Below are 24,584 nucleotides of genomic sequence, written 5' to 3' on the forward strand. Positions count from 1 at the left end.
ATGGTTATTACCCTCAACCATCAGGTTCTTAATCCAGCAGGGATAACTTCTCTCAAGTTCACTTGCCCCATCACTGATCTGTTCCTCCAGCCTATGGACTTAAAAGACACTTCATTTCATTCTCTATATATTTATTGTTTACTTAGAACCATAGAACATTACAGCACGGAAACAGGCCTTTTGGCCCTTCTTGGCTGTGCCGAACCATTTCTCTGCCTAGTCCCACTGACTTGCACCTGGACCATATCCCTCCATACCCCTCTCATCCATGTACCAGTCCCAAGTTTTTCTTAAATGTTAAAAGTGAGCCTGCATTCACCACTTCAACTTGGCAGCTCATTTCAACTTATTTACGTTTATTATTTTCTTTCTTTTTTGTATTTGCAGTTTGTTGTCTTTTGTATATTGGTCCTTTGTCCATCCTGTTGGGCAGTCTTTTATTGATTCTGTTGTGTTCCTTATATTTACTGTGAACACCCACAAAAAATGAATCTCAGGGTTGTATGTGGTGACATGTATGTACTTTGACAGTTTACTCAGTACTTTAATAAATAAGTTTGCCTTTAGTGGTCTATGCAGATTAGAAACATACAGCACAATACAAGCCCCTCGGCCCACAAAGCTGTGCCAAACATGTCCTTACCTTAGAAATTAACTAGGGTTACCCATAGCCCCTATATTTTTCCAGGCTCCATGTACCTATCCAGGAGTCTCTTAAAAGGCCCTATCATCCGCCTCCACCACCGTCGCCAGCAGCCCATTCCATGCACTTGTTGGGGGATAGAATATAAGAGTTGGGACATTAAGTTGCAACTTTACCAAACACTTGTTTGGCTTCACTAGAGTATTATGCGTAGTTCTAGTCACGAATATGTTTTTTGAAAAGCTGCAGAAGACATTAACCAGGGTGGTGCTTAAGATTGCAGGACTTCAGTAGGGGGGTGAGGTTCGATAGGCATTTAGACAGTCAAGTAGGCATGGAGTATTGTGGTCCTAATGTAGGCAGATTAAGTAAATGGACAAAAGGGCTAGCATTATTTTGGTGAACTTAAAAGGCCATTTCTGTGCTGTAGTAAGTTCAGATGAGAAGCACAAATAGAAACTTTTTCTAACAAATGACATTGTCTCAGGATAGTGTTCAAGGTGAAGGTTGTTGGATTTTTAATGAAATGAGTTCTGTTACATAGACAGTTGAGGATCAGTGACTATTTAGCATTCATATAGCAAATAAGGATCAGTGAATTCTACTTCAATAATTTGTGAGCAGTAAATCACTGGGCACATTTTTTACATCAGTGATCTCACTATCCTTTTTTTTGTTTTACTGCTAATGAATTGGTGGTTTTTCTCCTACCTACAGGTATCAGAACATCACTGCTTGAGTCTGATGAACACACTTGCCCTACTTGCCACCAGACAGATGTTTCTCCTGATGCTTTAATTGCAAACAAATTTTTAAGACAGGTATGTTTCAGAATTGATGGTCTGCTTGAATTGAAAATCTAATGGCCAGTTATTTTATCAATCCAAAATCTAATGAGTTAATAGATTAATCCCTAAACATTTATTATTCATTAGTCTACTGTGTAAGCAAAATCCCTGTTACCATTAAAACAAAATTCTATAAACTTAACCTTTTGATGGTGCAAGGGAACAGGAGGGTGAAATTTCTGAAAAATTATAGCAGAAAAATTCCTTGTTTTACAGGCTGTCAACAACTTCAAAAATGAAACTGGCTATACAAAAAGAACTCGTAAACAGCAGCTGACCCAGCAGCATCAACGGTTAGCTTCCCATCAATTGCAAAATCAGCAGCCCAGCTTGAGGCCATTGCCTCCCATCAACCCTCAGGCTGCTTTGCCCTTAACCAGACCAGCCATCTCAAAGTCAGTGGATGTGCCAGTCACCAATGTTTCTGGGCATGTTTCTGTTCCAGTCTCCCTTCCAAATGCAGCCTCTGTCCCAGTACGTGCTTCTTCGCCTGTGAAAGTGAATCGAGATACCTCTGCTGCAAGCATCCCTGCTCCAGATGTTTTGACGGCTTCTGTTCATTTTCATCGGTTACCTTCAAAACACGAGGAAGGGGACATTCCGTAAGTTACATTATTGTAAGAACATTATAAAGATTATAAAATCATCTTATGAAAATTATTTAATAAGCCATGGGTAAGAATAAGGATTTCTGTGCAGGAGTAGCTGTTGGTCCATTATTTATGTGTCTGCATATTCAGTTACGTGGTTTTGTGCAATGCTTTCATCAGTATTTCATCATCCTTTTCCTTCAGTATAGTGTGTGACAGGGTTTAGCTGTGCAGCTAATTCTTAGATAATGAAAGAGTAGGTAATTAAAGACCAATGAGACTGTCTTCTGTGGCAGGCAAATTATTGGAGAAAATTGCAGGATTGGGTACCCATGGTAGTGCAGCAGTTAGCACAATGCTGTTACAGCAAAGCATTTTCCAAAGTTTGGAGTTCATTTCTGGTGCTGTTCTGTAAGAAGTCTGTATGTCCTTCCTGTGGAATGTGTGGGCTTTACCCTGGTGCTCCAGTTTCCTTCCACAGTCCAAAGACATTAATTGATAGAAGTAAGGTAATTGTAAATTGGTCCATGATTAGGTTAGCGTTAACCGGGTTTGTCGGGAGTTGCTGGGGAGGGATGGCGCGAAGGGCAGGAAGAGACTACACTGCGCTGTATTGCTAAGCATACAAATTTACAAGCATTTGGAGAAGCATAATCTGATTAGAAATACTCAGCTGGCCTTTGAGGGGTAGGTCATGCATCAAGAGCCTGTTTGAATTGCTTGAGTTATGATGAAGCACATTGAAGGTAGAGCACTGGATGTGGTGTATATGCATTTGATAAGGTTTCCATGATAAGCTTATTCAGAAAGTCAAGAGGCATGAGGTCCAGGACAAAATGGCTTTGTGGATATAGAATTGGCTTACTCATAGAAGGCGGAGGATAATCCTAGATGGTGACCAATGGTGTTCTGGAACCCTTGCTTTGTCATATCTATAAATGACTTGAAGAAGGGTAGGTTAGTTAGTTTGCAAATGACATGAAGATTGGTGGAGAAGTAGATAGTGTACAAGGTTGTGAAGGGTTACAATAGGACATTGGCAGATGTAGTGTTGTGCTTAGAAGTGGCAGGAGTTCAGCCCAGACAAGTATAAACTGATTCACTTTGGAGGGTCTAATTTGAAGGCAGAATTCAGGGTTAATGGCAGGATTCTTAGCAGTTTGGAGGAACAGATGGATCTTGGTTTCCATGCCCATAGATCCCTCAAAGCTGCACAAGCTGATGGAGTTCTTAAGAAGGTATATTGTGTGTTGCCCTTCATTAGCTGGTGATTGAAATCAAGAGCCATGAGGTAATGTTGCAACTCTACAACCCTAGTTAGACCACTCTAGAAATATTTTGTTCAGTTCTGGTTGACTCATAGGAAAGATTTGGAGACTGTGCAGAGGAGATTTACTGGGATGCTGCCTGGATTAGAGAGAATATCTTGTGAAGAAAGGTTGAGCAATTTTTGGGCTTTTGTCTCTGGAGAGAAAGAATGAGAGGAATGTAAGATAAGAGGCATAGGTTGAGTAGATAGCCAGGGACTTTTTTCAAGTACAGAAATTTGAGGTACATAATTTACCTCATTGAAGTACATGAGTACATAATTTTGAGGTGATAGAAAAGAGTATTGGGGGAGATGTCAGAGGTAGGTATTTTACACAATGCAAAGTTCATTGAATGTTCTGCAGGGTTGGTGGTAGAGGCAGATATATTAGGGGTAATTAACTTCTTAGATATGCAGTGGGTAATTTAAGCATGTAATGCTATATGGGAAAGAAGGGTTAGATTGATAGTAGAGTAGGTTATAAGGTCAGCATAACATCATGGGCAGAAAGGCCTGTACTGTGCTCTTATGTTTTATGTTCGCAAGTTGGTAAAAAGCCATGAAGGAATCACAATATTAACTTGCCAGTCTCTTATCCATCCACTGAAGTTCCTATTAAAGTTTGTAAAAGCCTCTTGAACAGTTCCAAAGTCTGCCCATTCTGATTTCTAGTAGACCATTCAGAAGCATTTGAGATGCCACAGTTTGATAATGTAATTATGCATTTACTTGGTAGCCATTTTATTAGGTATGTCTGTATACCTCGTTAATACAAATACTAATTAACCAATCATGTGGCGGCAAGTCAATGCATAAAAGCATGCGGACATGGTCAAGAGGTTCAGTTGTTCTGGACAAACATGAAGATGGGGAAGAAGTGTGATCTAAGTGACTTTGACCATGGAATGACTGTTGGTGCCAGGCAGGGCTGTTAGTATCTCAGAAACTGCTGACATGGGATTTTCACACATAACAGTCGCTAGATTTTATAGAAATTGCTATGATAAACAAAAAACATCCAGTGGGCAAAAATGCCTTGTTAATGAGAGATGTTAGAAGTTCAAGCTGACTGGAAGGTAGTGAGAGTTCAGGGCCAACTGTGATGGGGAAGGTCAGAATTTTGAAGAGTTGTGGAAAATATAAGTAAAGTATATTACTGCTGTAGGCAACTGGAAAGGGAGTCATTGAGGAATATGGACAATGACAATATGGACAAAGAGTGGGAATAAACAGGACCTTTTCAGAATGGCAGGCAGTGACTAGTGGGGTACCGTAAGGCTCAGTGCTGGGACCCAAGTTGTTTACAATATATATTAATGATTTAGATGAGGGAATTAAATGCAGCATCTCCAAGTTTGCGGATGACACGAAGCTGGGCAGCAGTGTTAGCTGTGAGGAGGATGCTAAAGAGGATGCAGGGTGACTTGGATAGGTTAGGTGAGTGGGCAAATTCATGGCAGATGCAATTTAATGTGGATAAATGTGAGGTTATCCACTTTGGTGGCAAGAACAGGAAAACAGATTATTATCTGAACGGTGGCCGATTAGGAAAAGGGGAGGCGCAATGAGACCTGGGTGTCATTGTACACCAGTCATTGAAAGTGGGCATGCAGGTACAGCAGGCAGTGAAAAAGGCGAATGGTATGTTGGCATCCATAGCAAGAGGATTCGAGTACAGGAGCAGAGAGGTTCTACTGCAGTTGTACAAGGCCTTGGTGAGACCACACCTGAAGTATTGTGTGCAGTTTTGGTCCCCTAATCTGAGGAAAGACATTCTTGCCATAGAGTGAGTACAAAGAAGGTTCACCAGATTGATTCCTGGGATGGCAGGACTTACATATGAAGAAAGACTGGATCGACTAGGCTTATACTCGCTGGAATTTAGAAGATTGAGGGGGGTATCTTATTGAAACGTATAAAATTCTAAAGGGATTGGACAGGGTTGATGCAGGAAGATTGTTCCCAATGTTGGGGAAGTCTTGAACAAGGGGTCAAAGTTTAAGGATAAAGGGGAAGCCTTTTAGGACAGAGATGAGGAGAAACTTCTTCACGCAGAGAGTGGTGAATCATTGGCTATATTTAAGAGGGAGTTAGATATGGCCCTTGTGTCTAAAGGGATCGGGGGTATGGAGAGAAGGCAGGGACAGGGTTCTGAGTTGGATGATCAGCCATGATCATACTGAATGGTGGTGCAGGCTTGAAGGGCCGAATGGCCTACTCCTGCACCTATTTTCTATGTTTTTATGTTTCTATGTAGTAAATTATAGAAAATCAAATTAGAAAAACACAAACGGGCCCTTAACATTGGCAGACAAAATCCCATGGAATTCTATAAAAATCATGAGTGGAAGAATAACCAGGGTATGAGTTGGTCCCCTTAGAGATTGAAGAGACAACCTCAAAGTTCAAAATGTATTATCAAAGTGCATATATGTCACCATATACAGCCCTGAGGTTTATTTTCTTGGCATGCTCAATAAATCTATAGAATAATAACCATAACAGATTCAATGAAACTGATCTGCAACAAGGTCTACAACTTTGAGCAATGCATATTGTCACGCTAAACTAATTTGGTTTCCACTCCCCCCCCCCGTACCATTACAATTTAACATCCAGTTGTATATTCAGATATTTTGTATATTCAGACTGTCAAGATGCCTCCAAATTTTTTTCGGCTGTCTTTAATGTATGTTGACAGAATTAGGTCTTGTTTGTTATGTTGCATGGATGATTTATTGCCTTTTATGATGTTTGATCTGGGGTGGAAAATCCTTGTATACTTTTAACTTGGTTAACAGATCTTCCCACAGTAACTAGTAAATCTGGAAGTTAAATCTTGTTTGTATTTGAAAGCAACAAATGATATTTCTATTTTAGTGAAATTGGCAAATCAACTGTGACTGTTACTTCTGGAATAACAACTGCTAATCCATCCATGCCTACAAGCAGTACTTCAGCACTTAAGGTATTTACAGATCTTGTCTGTTATAGTATATGGCACAGATGAATGAAGGATTGCATAGGAGAAGGTGTGCATGACTGCCAGTGTGAGTCCAGAGTTGCTGTTGTGATGAGCTTTTGATAATGCCATCTGGTTGATAGGTTAATTACTGCACTTGAAAAGTATAAGAAAGTATCTGTTCTCCCTTCCCCCATTTCTGATGAGGCGTCTATGACCTGATACATTAACTATTTATTTTCCATGCTCTGCTTAATCTGCTGATTTCCTGCAATTTTTATCTCTCCAGTATCTGCAGCTTTATTTATTTAACTTATTCAAAAACGTATTGAGTTTTTGAAATGTCACTGACATAATTAGATCTACATAATGATGAGTTGTAAATATTAATCTAAAACTGGTTGGAGGTATGCACATTTAAATGTGTGGTTTCTTTGTAGTCTGTTCCACTAATAATTTATGTATCTTCTGTCAAGAAGTTGATATTTTCTTTTGGTGGATTGTTGCAAAGTTGTAATTTCTGGTCACTTCTGAAGTGAAGTATGAAATTATATTTTGAGACTGGAGGTATTTGTTATGCACTTAGAATTCAGAGTGTGGGTTGGTATTTAAATCACTAGAATTCTCCAAAGTGAATACTTCCAGAAGGGCATAGTTCACTGCTCAATGTGTTTGAAATTTTTAACTTAGGATTCAAGATCAGTACTCCACTGAGCAACACTGAACACTCGAGCAGCAATAGAATCATAGTCATAAAACGGGCTGCACAAGCTTACTTTGGCTTATCTCATTCATGCCGATTGCAAAATGCATTTGCTTGCATTAAGCTCATATGCCTCTACATCTTTCTGTATGCCAATGCAAATGCCATTTAAGCAAGGAAATCGTATCTGCCTCACCTCCATCAACTCTGGTAATTTGGGGAATTAAAGAAATCTAAAAATAATGATCAATTTCATAGTTAAAACTACTAGATTATCATTGCTTTAGAGAGCTTTAAGGGACTTCAGGGATGACCAATAAATGTTAATGCCAGTTTTGGTCTATTTCTATTTCCTAGTCAGTGATGTATACCATTAAGCTTGATTGTTACTGTATTTTCAGGGTTATCAGGTTCCTGTTCTTGGTCATCCTGCTTCACATGGACAGTCCATACCTACAACAGGTATGGTATATACTTAGGAAATGCTTGTCAGATTGACTTCCAATTGTAAATTCTGGTTAAACATCCCATTACTTTTTTTTTAGTTCAGCCAATGAGATCAAGTAGTGTTCGACCACCAGGAAACAGATCAGGTTGGGAAATGTAAGTAAGAATGACTGCATCCACACTCTGGAGTTGTATCTTCTGGTTAGAGAACCTTGAAACGTTAGGAGTTCTGTTGTCTTTCCATGGCTGTATTCCTATGATGAGGCCAAACAGCTCATATTCCATCTAGGTAATCTCCAACATGATGGTATGAAAATCAATTTCTTTAACTTGCTAATTTCCCCTCATCCCCCCTCTTTTTCTGTTTCTCATTCTGTTTACCCTCTCACCTGCCTATCATCTCACTCTGGTTCCCCTCCTTCCATTTCTTCCATGGTCCATTGGCCTCTCCTATTAGATTCCTCCTGCTTTAGTCCTTTACCTCTTCCACTTCCAGCTCCCTACTTCATTCCCCAACCCTATCACCTGGTCTTGCCTATTGCCTTATAACATGTACATTCTTCCCCTCTGCTTCTGCTCACTTCCTTTCCAGTCCTGATGAAGGGTCTCTGTCCAAAACATGGCAGTACTTAATTAAAAATGCTTAAGAATAACTTGTACGTCTGTATTTATGGCAACTGCACTAATTATTGACAATCAGTTTTGGGTACTTGTGTATCTGTAGGTTCTTTGTCTCATCATTTGATATTTGTTTTCAAATCTACTTCACTAGATCATCCAACAGAGGGCATCAGAGTGATCGCGTTCCACGAAGTCGGACACAGGCAATCGCAAACCCTCCCCCTGTCTACGTGCCTCCCCCAACCCTGTACCCTCCTCCACCTCACCCAGTTCCTCTTCCTCCAGGCGTACCTCCCCCTCAGTTTCCTCCACAGTTTCCTCCAGGCCAACCCCCTCCTACAGGATTTACTGTCCCTCCTCCTGGATTCCCTCCAGCACAGGCTACAATATCTGCCCCATGGATACCTCCTGCTACACCATCAGCTCCCGCCAGTGTCATACCTACTGTCACGCAAGCACCTCCACTGTCCAGGGAGGAGTTCTACCGGGAGCAACGACGGCTAAAGGAAGAGTAAGTGAATGAACGTTAGTTTCAGAGTCTGTAGTATCTGTTATTTCCAGACCCTGCTGGGGTCCTGATGCAGGATTTCAAACTGAAGTGTCAGTAATTCCTTTACTCTCTCAAATTTTGCTTGAATCAGAGTTCCTCTAGCAGATTGTTACTACCACCGGAAAACACTTGTTTTAAGTTTTAGCTTTCTATGTGTTGGTGCTCCACAGCTTGTGCAGTAGGGCAAGTTAAGGGATATATACTAGCTGTAATTAAGCTCTTAGTGTTACCATAGTTCAGCTGTATTGCAAAATTAACTGAAGAATACATAGGCGTTAAAACACTACAGGTGTATCTGCAGTTACAAAAACTTGCAATGATATGCACTTTGACATGCTTGGGTAGCAGAGTTTGGCAGCAAACACATTGCGAGAGGTAGCGCATTGACCATTAGAGAATGATAAAATCATAGAAATATATGACAGCCCATCTCTTCTATGCCTATTATTTATATTCTTACTGTGTTTGCTCAGATTCTGCCATATCTCTGTACTCCTTTCCTATAGAAACATAGAAAACCTAAAGTCTTTTAAAAGACCCTATCGTATTCACCTCCACCACCATTGCTGGCAGCCCATTCCACACACTCGCCGCTCTGCATAAAAAAAAACTTAACCCTGACATCTCCTCTGTACCTACTCCAAAGCACCTTAAACCTGGGCCCTCTTGTGGCAACCATTTCAGCCCTGAGAAACAGCCTCTGACTATCCACATGATCATTGCCTCTCATATTCTCATACATCTCTATCAAGTCACCTCTCATCCTCCGTCACTCCAAGGAGAAAAGGCCAAGTTCACTCAACCTGTTTTCATAAGGCATGCTCCCCAGTCCAGGCAACATCCTTGTAAATCTCCTCTGCACCCTTCCTATGGTTTCTGCATCCTTCCTGTCATGAAGCAACTAGAACTGAGCACAGATCTCCAAGTGGGGTCTGACCAGGGTCCTATATAGCTGCAACATTACCTATCGGGTCCTACATTCAATTCCACGATTGATGAAGGCCAATACACCATATGCCTTCTTAACCACAGAGTCAACCTGAACCTGAACAGAGTTCTATGGACTCGGACCCAAGATGCCTCTGATCCTCCACACTACCAGGAGTTTTACTGTTCTGCCATCATACTTGACCTACCAAAATGAACCACTTCACACTTATCTGGGTTGAACTCCATCTGCCACTTCTCAACCCACTTTTGCATCCTATCAATGTCCCACTGTAATCTCTGACAGCCCTCCACACTATCCACAACACCCCCAACCTTTGTGTCATCAACAAATTTACTAACCCATCCCTCCAGTTCCTCATCCAGGTCATTTATAAAAAATCATGAAGAGTGAGGGTCCCAGAACAGATTCCTGAGGCACACCACTAGTCACCGACCTTCATGCAGAATATGACCTGTCTACAACCACTCTTTGCCTTCTGTGGACAAGCCAGTTCTGGATCTACAAAGCAATGTCCCCTTGGATCCCATGCCTCCTTACCTTCTCAATAAGCCTTGCATGGGGTACCTTATCAAATGCCTTGCTGAAATCCATATACAGTACATCTACTGCTCTTCTTTCATCAATGTGTTCAGTCACATCCTCAAAAAATTCAATCAGGCTGGTAAGGCATGACCTGCCTTTGACAAAGCCATGCTGACTATTCCTAATCATACTATACCTCTCCAAATGTTCATAAATCCTGCCTGTCAGGATCTTCCCAATCAGCTTACCTACCACTGAAGTAAGACTCACTGATCTATAATTTCCTGGGCTATCTCTATTCCCTTTCTTGAATAAGGGAACAACGTCCGCAATCCTCCGGAACCTCTCCCCTCCCTATTGATGATGCAAAGATCATCGCCAGAGTCTCATCAATCTCCTTCCTCACCTCCCACAGTAACCTGGGGTACATCTCCATGTCCAGGTTTCTTTTAAACATTAATAGTATTTGCCTCCACTATCTCTTCTGAAATCTCATTTTTAAATATTCACTACTCTCTGTGTGGGGGTGGATGATAAATTATTCGGACCTCTAAATTTCTCACTCCTCACCTCAAAAGTGAACCATCTCAGTCTGGGGAAAATATGACTCATCTCTTCCAATTAATTTAAGCGATGAGGGCAGACAACAATGGCTTGAGTTTCTGCGAGTAATTTGAAAGGCAAATTACATTCTAAAATATAAGAATGTAAATTGAAAGCATTCTAAAAGAAGGATGAGTCAACTGTGGCTGACAAGGGAAGTCAGAGACACCATAAAAGCAAAAATGAGGACATGCATTATAGCAAAAAGTTAGTGGGAAACTAGAGGATTGGGAAGCTTTTAAACACCAACAGAAGGCAACAAACAGGCAATGAAGAGAGAAAACATGAAATATGAAGGTAAGCTAGCCTAATACAAAAGAGGATAGCGCAAGTTTTTTCAGATATATAAAGAGTAAAAGACGGTATCAGACCACTGGAAAATAACATTGGAGAAGTAATAATGGGAGCTAAAGAAATGGTGGACAAACATATTTTCCCCCAGTCTTCATTGTGGAAGACACCATCAATATGCCAGAAAATTGAGAGTTATCAGTGGATAGAAGTAAGTGTAGTTGCTGTAACTAAGGAGAAGGTGCTTGAGAAGCTGAAAAGGTCTGAAGGGAGATGATTCATCTGGACCAGGTGGTCTACCCTGCAGGGTTCTGAAAGGGGTAGCTGAAGAGATTGTGGGGGCATTAAATATATACTTTATTGATCCCAAAGGAAATTACAGTGTTGTGGTAGCATTGCAAGTACACAGATATGAATATTGAAAGAGAAGTAGAAAGCAAAAAAAAGTTACCACAAGCAGTCTAACTTGAGCGGGTCATCAGTTCCCTGGTTATAGGTTGACTCGTTATAGAGCCTAATGGCCGAGGGTAAGAATGACCTTGCATAACACTCTTCGGACCAACGCGATTGCCAGGATTTCCTGTAGGGTACTTTGTTCTACCACAGCCTCCAGTGTGTCCAGTTTCACTCCTATAACAGAGCCAGCCTTTCTACTCTGTTTATTGAGCCTGTTGGCATCACCCATGTTGATCCCATTGCCCCTGCCCACCACCACATAGAAAATTGTACTGGCAACAACACACTGGTAGGATGTTTGAAGGAGAGGCTTGCTTACTCCTAAGGACTTCAGTCTCCACAGGAAGAAGAGGTGACTCTGACACTTGTACACAGTGTCTGTGTTGGTGCTCCGCTTAAGTCTGTCATCCAGACAGTAGTAGAAAATGTTACTCCTCTGTTTAAGAAAGGAGAAAGGCAAATGTCGGAATTATAGGCATTAAGGGGAGGTTTCAGGGTACTTGCAAGCACGTGACAAAATATGTCAACATGGTTTCCTTGGGGAATATCTTGTTTAACAGATCAGTTGGAAATCAGAATAGACAAAAGGGAGGCAGTGATTTTGTTTACCTGAATTTTCCGAAGGCTTTCTCCAAAGTACCCATGAGGGTCCTTTTGTAGTTGGCTGCCGGTGACTAGTGGTGTTCCAAAGGGATTCGTGTTGGGACTGCTTCTTTACATGTTACATTATCACAATGATATGAATGATGGAATTGATGGCTTTGTGGCCAGGTTTGTAGATGATAGAGATAGGCAGAAGGGCAAGTAGTGTTGAGGAAGCATGGAGTCTGCAGAACTCCCTGGACAGAATAGGAGAAGGGGCAAAAAAGCAGCAGACGGAATACCAGTGTGGGTTGTGTATGGTCATGCATTTGATAAAATAACCCCTGGGTCACCTCAGGCATCGCTCAAACTCGTTCTAGTCTAGGGGGAGCAGCCTTCGGCCCCGCCAAACTGGGTAATCAGCTGGTTTGGATGCTGTGTGATGTCCCCGCCTCGCCCAAAAAAGAGACAGTACACCTTATGCGATTAAATGAGTACAATTTATAAAGATTACTATAACTAAGCGATTACTAACGATACAGTATATATGAAGAAGAAAAAAAAAGAAAAGGCGCCAAACTTATCAAAGTCCAAACCACTTCGTGCACAACCGTTGGAGCTCAATTACTGAAGTCTTCTGGCATTCGATCCCCTCCGAACTCCTCGACCCGCCTCCTGGGACCACCCACGGTGGTCGACCAGACGCTCCACACTCCTCTGTCTCCGTCTCCTCTCCTCACCAAAAACCTTGGGCCGGGGACCCCCGCTCGGGGTCCGTTCCGTCGCCCAGCTTCCAGCATCCCGTCCTCTCTCTCTCACTCCATTGCGCCGACTCCCCAAAATCCCCGCCAACAATCAGTTTACAGTCCCAAACAAGCTTCCAGCACTTATCATAACAAAGACGCCAGCATTCCTACTTTTAACAAAGGTGCCAGCATTCCTACTTTTAACAAAACAAAGACGCCATTTTGATTACATACACATTAACAAAGGAAAAGAAGAAACCCCCTTTACATATATAAAAGCATAGGACTGTTCTAAAGGGGCAGCAAAATCAGAAATCAAGTGGAAAGAGACCAGCTGCTGGATTCCCTAAAAGTTGAGTCAGTAGTAAGGAGAGAAAATGCAATGTTAGCATTTATTTCAGGAGGACTAGAATATACAATAAAAGCAAGAACGTAATGCTAAGACTTTATAAGGCATTGGTCACACCACACTTGTGGAGTATTGTTGGCCATCTGGGGTCCCTTCTGTAAGAAAGATAATGCTGGCATTGGAGAGTGTATAGGCGGTTCACCCAAATGATCCCAAGAATGAAAGTGTTAACAGATAAATGCATGATGACTGTGCTTATACTCATTGAAGTTTAAAAGAATGAGGTGGGAATTGGATTTGAAACCTTTCAAATATTGGATGTGTAGAGGATATGTCTAATAGTGCCTGCAGTCTAGGACTAGAGGGCACGGCTTCAGAATACAAGTATATAAGATGTGATAAGATAGAGGAGGTATATCTTTAGCCAAAGGGTGGTGAATCTGTGAAACCTCAATAAATAAAGTCACTTAGTGTGACGGCCAGAACTGCACACACAACTCCAAGTGCGGCTTCATCAATAGTTTGTACAGCTGTCCCAATTCTACTACTCGGTGCCTTGGCCCATGAAGTGAAACATTTTTTCATGACTACCCATCTGTTAAGTAACTTTTGTAGAGTTATGGGTTTGCACCTCTGCCTTTATATCTCATTGCTGCTAAGGTCCCAACACTTAATCTACATCGTGTAACAATCTGACCTCCAAAAGTACAATATCTGTCTAATTTTATAATTGGATACTATCTGCCATTGCTCCACCCAAGTCTCTAAGTGATTTATGTGCTGCTGTATCTTTTTTTAATCACTAATTTTTATTGTAACAGCAACAAATTACATTCAATACAACCAGTTGCTGATTACATTTTGACTGTTTAACCCAGCCACTCCCCAACCCTCAACACTATCTCCCTCCACCCCTCATTCTCTTCCTCAGCCCCCTCTCCACCCCTTCCCCCTCTTCACCCATCCCTCTCCCCTCCACCAACCAACCAAATAGTAGTGCATACACAGACAGAGCATTCCTATTTTAACAGAACATCTTTTAAGTTAGATATCAAATTTGTCCACATTAAGATTGTGTTTGGTCGTGCGTCATGTATTCTTGCTGATGATAGTTCCAGGTAAAAAATGTCCAAAAAGCTCCAAAGCCAGTGAGTACTTGAATTCTCATGGAGAGGTTTCCAATGCTGGACTACAATCTTCTTAGCTGCAGTCAGTCCTGCCAACCAGATTTTGCATGTTTTTTCCATAAGGGAAAATGTCAGTATCTACAGGTGAGGTGCTGGAGGATTGGAGTTTCATTGTTTAAAAAAGGCTCTAAAAGTAATCCGGGAAATTATAGGCCCATTAAGTTTGACATCGGTAGTAGGTAAATTATTGGAAGGAGTACTAAGATAGGATCTACAAGTATTTAGATAGACAGGGACTTATTAGGGAGAGTCAACATGGCTTTGTGCATGGTAGGTCATCTTTAACAAATCTATTAAGAGTTTTTCGAGGAGGTTACCAGGAAAGTGGATGAAGGGAAGGCAGTGGATGTTGTCTACATGGACTTCAGTAAGGCCTTTGACAAGGTCCCGCATGGGAGGTTAGTTAGGAAGATTCAGTCGCTAAGTGAGGTAGTAAATTAGATTAGACATGTTGGCTCAATGGGAGAAGTCAGAGAGTGGTAGTGGAGGATTGCTTCTCTGAGTGGAGGCCTGTGACTAGTGGTGTGCCACAGGGATCAGTGCTGGGTTTACTGTTACTTCTCATCCATATCAATGATCTGGATGATAATGTGGTAAATTGCATCAGCAAATTTGCTGATGATACAAAGATTGGAGGTGTAGTGGACAGTGAGGAAGGTTTTCAAAGCTTGCAGAGGGATTCGGACCAGCTGGAAAAATGGGCTGAAAAATGGCAGATGGAGCTTAATACAGACAAGTGTGAGGTATTGAACTTTGGAAGGAAAAACCAAGGTAGAACATACAAGGTAAATGGTAGGGCACTGAGGAGTGCAGTAGAACAGAGGGATCTGGGAATACAGATACAAAATTCCCAAAACGTGGTGTCACAGGTAGATAGGGTAGTAAAGAACTTTTGGTACATTGGCCTTTATAAATCAAAGTATTGAGTATAAGAGTTGGAATGTTATGCTGAGGTTGTATAAGGCATTGGTGAGGCTGAATTTGAAGTATTGTGTGCAGTTCTGGTCTCCGAATTACAGGAAGGATATTAATAAGGTTGAAAGAGTGCAGAGAAGACTTAGAAGGATGTTGCTGGGACTTGAAGCTGAGTTACAGAGAAAGGTTGAATAGGTTAGGACTTTATTCCCTGGAGCATAGAAGAATGAGGGGAGATTTGATAGAGGTACATAAAGTTATGATGGGTATAGATAGTGAATGCAAGCAGGCTTTTTCCACTGAGGGTAGGGGAGAAAAAAACCGGAAGACATGGGTTAAGGATGAAGGGGTAAAAGTTTAAAGGGAACATTGGTTTGGGGGGGTGGGGCTTCTTCACACAGAGTGGTGGGAGTGTGGAATGAGCTGCCAGATGAAATGGTAAATGCGGGCTCACTTTTAATATTTAAGAAAAACTTGGACTGGTACATGGATGAGAGGTGTATGGGGGGATATGGTCCAGGTACAGGTCAGTGGACTAGGCAGAAAAATGGTTCAGCACAGCACAGAAGGGCCAAAAGGCCTGTTACTGTGCTGTAATGTTCTATGGGAAGGTGGGAGTCATCATTTAGAAGATGTATAGTGGGGTCCATTGGTAATTGTACCCCGTTAGTTCCGTAAGAATACTGTAACCTTCCCCCACAAACCAAAAACCCCTGGACATTCCCATACAACATGTATAAGAGCCAATGGTTCTGTGGGGGCAAAATGAGCAATATGTGTCAGGAATCAGTCCCATTTTGATGTCTAATTCTCAGTGTTAAATATGCTCTATGACAAAATTTCAAGTGTATATACCTATGACCTGGGGTTTTTTGAAGCATTATCCCAAGCCGCATCCCAGTCTAAGTCTTGTCCCAATTCAGATATGTCCCTATCCCAGGCTTTCATTCCTGATGTGGGATATATTTCTGGGAGTTTAATTTATCATAGATATATGACACTATCTGTCCTGAGCACTCTGTATCCAACATAAAATGGGATGGTCCTTTAAATCTGACCCCCAGGGAACCCCGTAGGCTTTACAAGCTGATCTTGCTCTAAAGTAGAAGAGAAAGGAGTGTTTATCAGTATTGTATCGAGATTCCAGTTCTTGAAAGCTAAGGATAGTAGTTGCTCCATTAATATCTTGAAGAGTAATAATACCTTTATCCAAGTTCTGTTAGTGAATGGTTCCCTTCTCCCCCCAGATAGATGATTATTGTTCCATATTTGCACCATATGCTTTTAAATTTTAGGAATTGGACCATAATGCAAATCACATTTTTTGGTAGATGTACCTATATGGAGAAAGACCTTCAACCTTATTCATGCTATTAGCTCTTCTATATTTTTCCATGACAAAACTTTATCCTCCTCCATCCAATAGCTTTTTATTACAGATACCCAGTGATACAATTTAAAATTTGGACATCCCAATCCCCCATCCAGCTTTTTGAATTGTATATAATTATACCCACTTTATATTGGGTCGTTTACCGTTCCAAACATAACATCATAATAAAGAGTCCAGTTTTTGCCAGTATCCTGCTGGAGGCACAAGATCACTGAGCTGATTAAAATTAATGCGGGTAAGATGTTCATTTTAATGACCGATATACGGGCTGGGACTGATGCTGGCAGGTGTCTCCATCTATTAATATCTTATATTTTTTCCAAAATTAAAGAGTAATTTGTTTTAGCCACAGATGATAGGGAAGTATTAACTTTAATACCCAAGTAGAGGACCTCTTATAACCTTAATCTGGGGAGAGAGAGAGAGACACATTACTTTTATCTGTATTAATCAGCATCAGTGCTGATTTTTACAAATTAACTTTGTATCCTGAAAGAAATCCAAATTGCTCCAGTGTTTTTAAAACTTAGGGGAGAGTTTGTTGAACATTTGCCATATAAACTAGTGTGTCGTCTGCGTAGGGGAGATCTGAGGAGAGTTTCTAATTAAATTTGGAAGCATTTCAGTAGATATAGTAAAAAGTAAAGGAGACAAAGGGTCTCCTTGTCGTGTGCCCTGTCCTATGTCAAATAACTCTGAGAAACCTCCTCTCACACATACCCGGGCTGAAGGATTAGCATACAGTGTTTGAATCATATTGATAAATTTATTGCCGAACTTAAATTCTTTTATAACTCTCCAAAGATATGGCCATTCAAGACAATAGAATGCTTTTTCAGGATCTAGAAATAGCAGGTCACAGGCAGGCAGGATTTTATATGTTGCACTCAGTATGTGTAAAAGCCGGAGAATATTATCAGATGCAAGACTGATAAGGCCCGTTTGATCTGGACTAACTTTTTCCAACTACTGTCTCAAGTCTACTGGCTAAGCCTCCACCTAGTAGCCTTATTTTTAATATTGCCATAATTAAAAGTAGATATGACTGGGTTGTGATCAGATAGATGTCTGGGCAAGAATTCTATTGAGTGTACCAAAGGCAGCAAACCGGAAGATATAAGAATGTAATCTATTCAACACAAAATTTTGTATCTTGTGGAAAAGAAGGTATAGTCTTTAGCAGATGGATTATCCATCCTCCACCCATCAGTTAAATTTAAATCCATTAGAAAAAGGTTAAGTGCTTTGGAAGCAGAGTCTTGAGAGCTTGCTATAGTTGAGGAAGATTTATCAAGGTTGCTGTTTACCAAAGCATTCAGGTCCGAACCAACATGTAGTTGGTAGTCACTTAACTTCAGTAATTGTGAGGTAATTGAGGGAAAAAATTCAACCTCGAATATAGTTGGGGCATATATAGGCTAATAAATTCAACTTTTTTACCCTGAATGGATGTACAGCAAAAAGCTAGACATCCTTCATTGTCGTTGCCAGTCCTTACAATTGATACATTAATACTATGTCTCGTTAATGTCATAACTCCTTTCGTATGAGTACCATCAGCTGATGCCACAACGGGTTTATAAAAGCGGTTTTGAACCCTGGGAATGTCATTAGGTTTAAGATGTGTTTCCTGTAACAGCGCAATATCTATTTTCTTTCTGCGTAAGAAATCTAAAACCTTTGAAAGCTTGTAGGGAGAAAACAGATGAATGCTGTTTTCAGCTTCATTCTTGATGAAGTATGACATTTGGGTGTATTGAATACTGTATCACCTTAAAAAGTAAAAGATAAGAAGTATATCCTATGCGGACTTGTATATCCTAACCATATTATCCTTGTACTAACAAATTAATTGAGCCATTGCCTTAAAACTCTGACCTGTAATACTCAGAAACAAACTGGCCCCTTAAATTAACTAAATACAAAAGTGCATTGAATAACTTTCCGATAAAGAATAACCAGAAAACTTCATACCTAGGACATTAACATCCCTGTCCCTGTTAGATTGCGCACACAGGCTGGTCCGAGCTCTTAATGCAGTTCCATCTCCTCCTGAGGGGCGTGTGGACTTTGCCCAGGGTCTTCTTCCATATCTCCCAGCACCGATGATTTCAGGGCTTCATTCACTTTCTTTGCTGAGTTAAACAACATCTTCATGCCCTTGATATTCATTTTCAAAATTGCCGGGTATATGAGGAACAAGTCGATCTCCTTCTGTCAAAGCTTAGCGCGGATCCCATCGTATCCCTTACATTCCTGCATCGTGCCGAGGCTGTAGTCAGTGAAGAACTGCAGCTGGGTGCCATCAGGGAGAGTAGGTTTGGCTTTCCTCGTGCCCTCCAGGATAGTACCATAGAAACGTAAAGACCATGGTCGTTGGTCTTGAGGTGTTGTTGGAAAAGATCCCATGTGCTCTATGGATCTCCAATGGAGTGTTGTGGGAGTTCTTGAGCACTGGAATCCAATTAGGCAGCATCTCCTGGAGGTAACCTCTTGGATCGTTGCCCTCAGCGCCTGTCGGTAAGTTGACCAGCCGCTCATTGTTTCTTCTGGATCTATCCTCCAAGTCGTTTAGCTTCTTTCATATCTTAGTCACCTCCACGAGACAGGATTCAGTAACTTTCTCATTCTTGCGTAAGCTAACCTGAATGTTATCTATTTTGTTGAAGACTGTGCTAAATTTTTTAGCATGAATGTCCACTTGCTCGTTTAACGACCGGAGAATGTTGCAATTCTCTACCATATGCTTCTGTATGGGGTCAAGAGCCTTTCCCATCGACTCCTTTATCATGTGGGCTACCGTTTTTTGCAGCGATTCCATCTCCGTTGCCATTGTTTGCTTAATTAGCGTAGCTATTTCCTCGGATGAATCACTAGCTTTGTGTCGTCTGCTATTTTCTTGTTTCTTGGTTGAATTTGGATTTTTTTTTGAGGTCATGTCTTTAGTTAGATCTTTCTCCAACTCAACCTTGTATTAAGACCATCTATGAGCCCTAAGTAACATGTAAAAGGAGGGTTATATGTCAGTACTCAGTGCTGTGCTGCCATCTTGCCTCGTGCTTCACCGGAAGTCTGTGCTGCTGTATCTTTAAATTCCTTGTTGCCTTTGACGCCATTTAATTTTGTATCATCTGCAGCAGTGGTTGCCAACCTTTTTAAGCCCAGGATCCCCTACCTCGGCCTTAGTGAATGGCAAGATCGATCTACTAAATCGTTTAGACACGCTCATGCGCACCAGGCAGAAGGAACCGGAAGTGGAGCCCCGCAGCCCCGGAAGCAGTCTGTCTTTGCAGGCGGCTTTCTGTACCTGGAGTGTTGCTATGTTGCCATTATCTTAATTGGTATTACTTATTTTTTATAATGCTCACATTACAACACCTTTAATTCTATGTTTCATTATTTAATTTTATTTCAACATGAAAAATAAATGAATAAAAATTGACTGTTGCACTCAGTGTGATGATTGGGGCTGAATACTTTCTGTTAGTTCCCTGAAATTTGCTCATAACTACAGTCAGTCAGTCTGAGACAGTCTGTGAGGTGTCTGTCAGTAAGACAGCTCCTATACTTAGGTTTAATAATTTTCATCTGTTGCAGCAAAGCACCCCACAAACCACCTGACAGACTGAATATTTGAATGGACAGTTTCCTTTGTTAGACTGAATGTTGAACCTGCCACGTTTTTCAGGTGTTTTGTATTGGTAAACTGTTACTGAGACACTATATGCTTCAGAGGTACGTAAGCTAATGACACCACTGTTTATTGTTTCCCAGTTCTTTTACATCTGGGGAATGTTGGAATTTAAAGGGGGAGAAGTGTTGTAATGTGAGCATTATAAAGATAGGTTGATGCCGATTAGGAAAATGGTGATGTCGTGATGTTCCTGCTGCGGAGAGCTGTTTGTGGGGAGAGATTGTTTCCGGGTTGCGGGGTTTTTGCTTCTGGTCTCTTCTGCCCAGTGCACATTTTTCTTTTTTTCGGGATCTACTGGGAAAGTCTCAAAGATGACCGATCGCGATAGACTGGTTGGCGACCACTAATCTACAGACTTAATCATATCCCCTATATTCTCATTCAAATAATTTATATAACAGACATAAATAATATGATGAGCAACAAAGATCATAAGTACTGACCTCTTGAGCACTAAATGTCAAGGAAACACATGTCCACCACTACCCTTGCTTGCTATCACCCAGCCAATTTTGGAACCATTTCACCAGCACAACTCAAATCCCTTGTGCCTCACCCTTCTGGAGTGGTCTACCAGATGGAAGCTTGTATTAATTACTAAAGTCCATGTGAGCAACATCTCTCTCTTCGCTATTATGATAAATTGAATCCCTACAACATTAGCTATCATTCTGTGTTCTGGTAAATTGCCTATGGCCAAGAAAGACAAAAAAGATGTGACCCGACCAATCTTCTCCCTTGGCTTCTTTAGTCAGATCCTGGGGATTTACCTGCACTTATTCCTTTCTGATATGGATCATAAATATGATTGTTGTGTGAAATATTTGAAGTCCCTCAATTACTGATTTAATTTTTGTTCTCTTTCATCTTCTCCATACCTCAGAGAGAAGAAAAAGTCGAAGCTTGATGAGTTCACAAATGACTTTGCTAAAGAATTAATGGAGTACAGAAAAATCCAAAAGGAAAGGCGACGCTCCTACTCCAGGTAATTTGTTAAAATAAGATCTATGAGTAGCTTTGAGCTTATCCTGCAACAAGCTACAAAATAGAAATTCTGAAGTTCTGATGTTTGTCCTCTAAGTGGAAGCATAAGCTCATTGAGCAGCTCATGGAAGTACAGGCGTAGGAAAATTTGCAGTCTTGTGAAATGAAAGCTCCTCACCAATTTGCTATTTTCCCCCATTTTTTTGCTTCGTTATGTTGTTTTTGCACTTGGTGTTTCTGTTGTATTTATCACTATCATGTACTTACTGTTACAAGAAACTTCATTGCACACTGGTTTACACGGCAAGTTTGAAATCTTTCTGGAGAAGAGAAGAGATGCATCTCAGGCTTTGCCATTTCTGTGATGTTAGAGTGACTGTAACTCAATGATATTGAGTTAATCACTTTTTAAAGGTTTCAAAGGTACATTTAATGTCAGAGAAATGTATACATCATGAAATGCTTTTTCTTTGCAACCATCCATGAAAAACAAAGAATAAATGACAGTTAATTGTTAGAACCCCAAAGTTCCCGCCAGCTCCCCTCCCTCCTGGTGTAAGCGGCAACAAGCAATGATCACCCCTCCCCCCACCGGCAAAAAAAACGGCACCCACCTCTGAGCACTCAAGCATGTGCAAAGCAATAGCAAAGACAGACTCCTCATTCACCCACTACTTGACCTACCACTGGCTGTCTCTCCCTAATAAGGGAGCAAGGGGTGTCTCCATTTCACAGTGAGTGGGGAGACATACCAAACAAGTCACTGGTTTACGCAAGTCTATTGCGTCGCTTTTTCTGAGCTCTGTGCCCAAAGATCTCGGGTCTCCAGGCAACACAGCCTTAGATCTTCCGACTCCCAAAACACACTGATCTCCTGCCTGGACACTGACCTCCGACACTCCTGTCTTCAGAGCCACGAAATCTCGGTCCTCCAAAGGCAAGCAAAGCTCTTGGGTCGTGCCCTTGGTGTGCCGAATAACGGCCAGTCGTGAAACCCCTAGAGCGGGTCCCATTCCCGCAAAGAACCATACTTGGTGTGTAACTCCAGGTCAGGTTCCTCAAAAGAACCCTGAAAGGAAAAAAATCGAGATATGAAAGGTGGAAATAGAGCTGTTTCAAAAGATGCAAGCAGTGGAGTCGCTGTTAGGCGCCATTGGTTCTCCTAAGCTGTTGCTGCTCCTCAAAACTCCTGGGAAACTTGTTTCCTTGGAGTTTCTGTAGATCCCAATATGTCATAGTTTGAAATACTTGTATTATAAGTTGTATTAAGCAACACCAGACATAACTTTAGAATAAACTCAGCATTATCGTTTCATTGTTCAAGAAGGAAAATATGGATAATCCTGGATTTGAGAGCTACTGGTGAGTTTTCTGAGGGATAGGATGTATGAGAATTTTGAAAACCATGTATTGCTTTTTGTGGGGCAAATTGTGTCTTACAAACTTGACGAGTTTTTTTGAGGAGATGACAAAGGTGATTAATGGTAGAGTTGTGGATGTTGATTTTGTCATTTGACAAGTTCCATATGGTGGGCTCATCCAGAAGATTAAGCTAAAGGGCATCTTTGGTGACTTGGCCATTTGGATTCAGATTTGGCTTGCTCATAGAAGATAGAGGGTAGTGGTCAGCAGCACTTAATCTACTTGAAGTTCCATGACAACTGGGTTCTGTGAGGATTCGTGCTGGCATCTCTGTTATACATATAAATGACATTAAAATTGTGAATGGGTTTGCAGATGATACAAGTATTGATGATATTTTGGGTACTGTAGAATGCAACAGGATTTAGATCTGTTCTAGGTGTGCACAGATGGAGTTTAATCTGGCCAAGTTTAATAGGGTATTGAACTTCAGGAAATCAAATGAAACTGCACTGTATATTGCAGGACCCTTAACAACATTGATTTACAGAGAGATTTTGGGCAGCCCAAGAGCATAGCTCTCTGAAAGTGGCTGCATAAGTTGATTGGGTGGTATAAAGAAAGCATCTGGCTGCTAGTCAAGGCATTGAGTTCAGGTATGAGGAAGTTATGTTGCAGCTTTATAAAACTCCTGATGAAGGGTCTTGGCCTGAAATGTTAACTGTTTATTATTCATTTCTGTATTTGCTACCTGACTCGTTGAGTTCATCCACTATTTAGCATAAAACTAGTTGGGCTGTGTCTGGGGTATTACACTTGATTCTGATTGCTGCATTATAGGAGGCTTCGCAGGGAGTACAGAGAGATTTACCAGGATACCTGGATTAGTGTGCTGTGCTATAAGAATTTGGACAAAATGGGGTTGTTTTCTCTGTTATGTTGGGTAATTATATAAGTTTACTGTATATTATGAATGACATAGATAGAGGGTTGGCATCTTTTCCCCAGGGTCAAATGCCTACTTTAAGCATGCATTTTAAGGTGCTGGAGGTAAACTTAAAGGAGAATTTAAAATAAATTTACAAGGCAGTTTCTTTTGAATGGTGGGTCCTTGAATATACTGCTGGGATAGTGGAAGTGTAGCAGTTAGTGTGACACTATTATGATTCAAGGTGTGTTCCAGAGGTTAGAGTTCAATTTTGCTGCATTTCTGTAAACAGTCTCTGTATGTCCTCTCTGTGGAATGTGTGGATTTTCTCTGGGTCCTCCTTTCCTCCCACAGTACGAAGACGTACTAGGTAGATTAATTGGTCATTATAAATCGTAGGGTTACTCTGGTGGACACTGTGGCTTAAAGGGCCAGAAGGACCGACTCCATATTGTATCACTGGGGAAGAAACAAGCAGGGCATTTAAAAGGCACCTGGGCACATGAATGTGCAGGGAATGATTGTATAGGGGTTTAGTGTATGTAGAAGGGATTATTTATTTAGGCATTTAATGTTCAATTAGCCTGGACAAATATTGTGTGCTGAAATCCCTGTGCGTGTGCTGTGTGGTTCCACAGTCTTAGTTCCTACTATTCCCTGCTATTTGAGCAGATCAAATCTGGCCCTTCTGGTACTTGGAAGTTCTGAGGCCATTCAGCCCTGTCAGTGCGCCTGGCTGTCTGAAATAGTGTTCACCAAAATAAGAACTGTTCCAGTATCTTCAAACTTTTATTACAGATACTAGCCTCAGTAACTAGTTTCAACAAGCCATTATGTGGATTTAAGTTTTTAAACTGAGTCTGTTTTAATATGCACCTTTAGATGATCTTAAATATCTTTGATTTTTCTCCCAGCAAGTTATTCTCAAAATATTTGAAATTTTCACC

The 24,584-nt window shown here is 41.1% G+C and overlaps 1 protein-coding gene across 1 annotated transcript in view; it reads left to right on the top strand.

Moving 5' to 3' along the window:
* rbbp6 (retinoblastoma binding protein 6) overlaps positions 1–24,584 on the top strand; it is a 90,579-nt gene that overhangs the window by 61,320 nt on the left and 4,675 nt on the right. The window contains exons 9-15 of the mRNA XM_073061345.1: positions 1,361–1,464; positions 1,708–2,093; positions 6,271–6,358; positions 7,457–7,517; positions 7,601–7,658; positions 8,275–8,634; positions 21,247–21,348. Coding sequence (XP_072917446.1) covers positions 1,361–1,464; positions 1,708–2,093; positions 6,271–6,358; positions 7,457–7,517; positions 7,601–7,658; positions 8,275–8,634; positions 21,247–21,348 — 1,159 coding nt within the window. The remainder of the gene's footprint in view (positions 1–1,360; positions 1,465–1,707; positions 2,094–6,270; positions 6,359–7,456; positions 7,518–7,600; positions 7,659–8,274; positions 8,635–21,246; positions 21,349–24,584) is intronic.

This window comes from Hemitrygon akajei, chromosome 11 (genome assembly GCF_048418815.1).
Source record: "Hemitrygon akajei chromosome 11, sHemAka1.3, whole genome shotgun sequence".
Lineage (NCBI taxonomy): Eukaryota > Metazoa > Chordata > Chondrichthyes > Myliobatiformes > Dasyatidae > Hemitrygon > Hemitrygon akajei.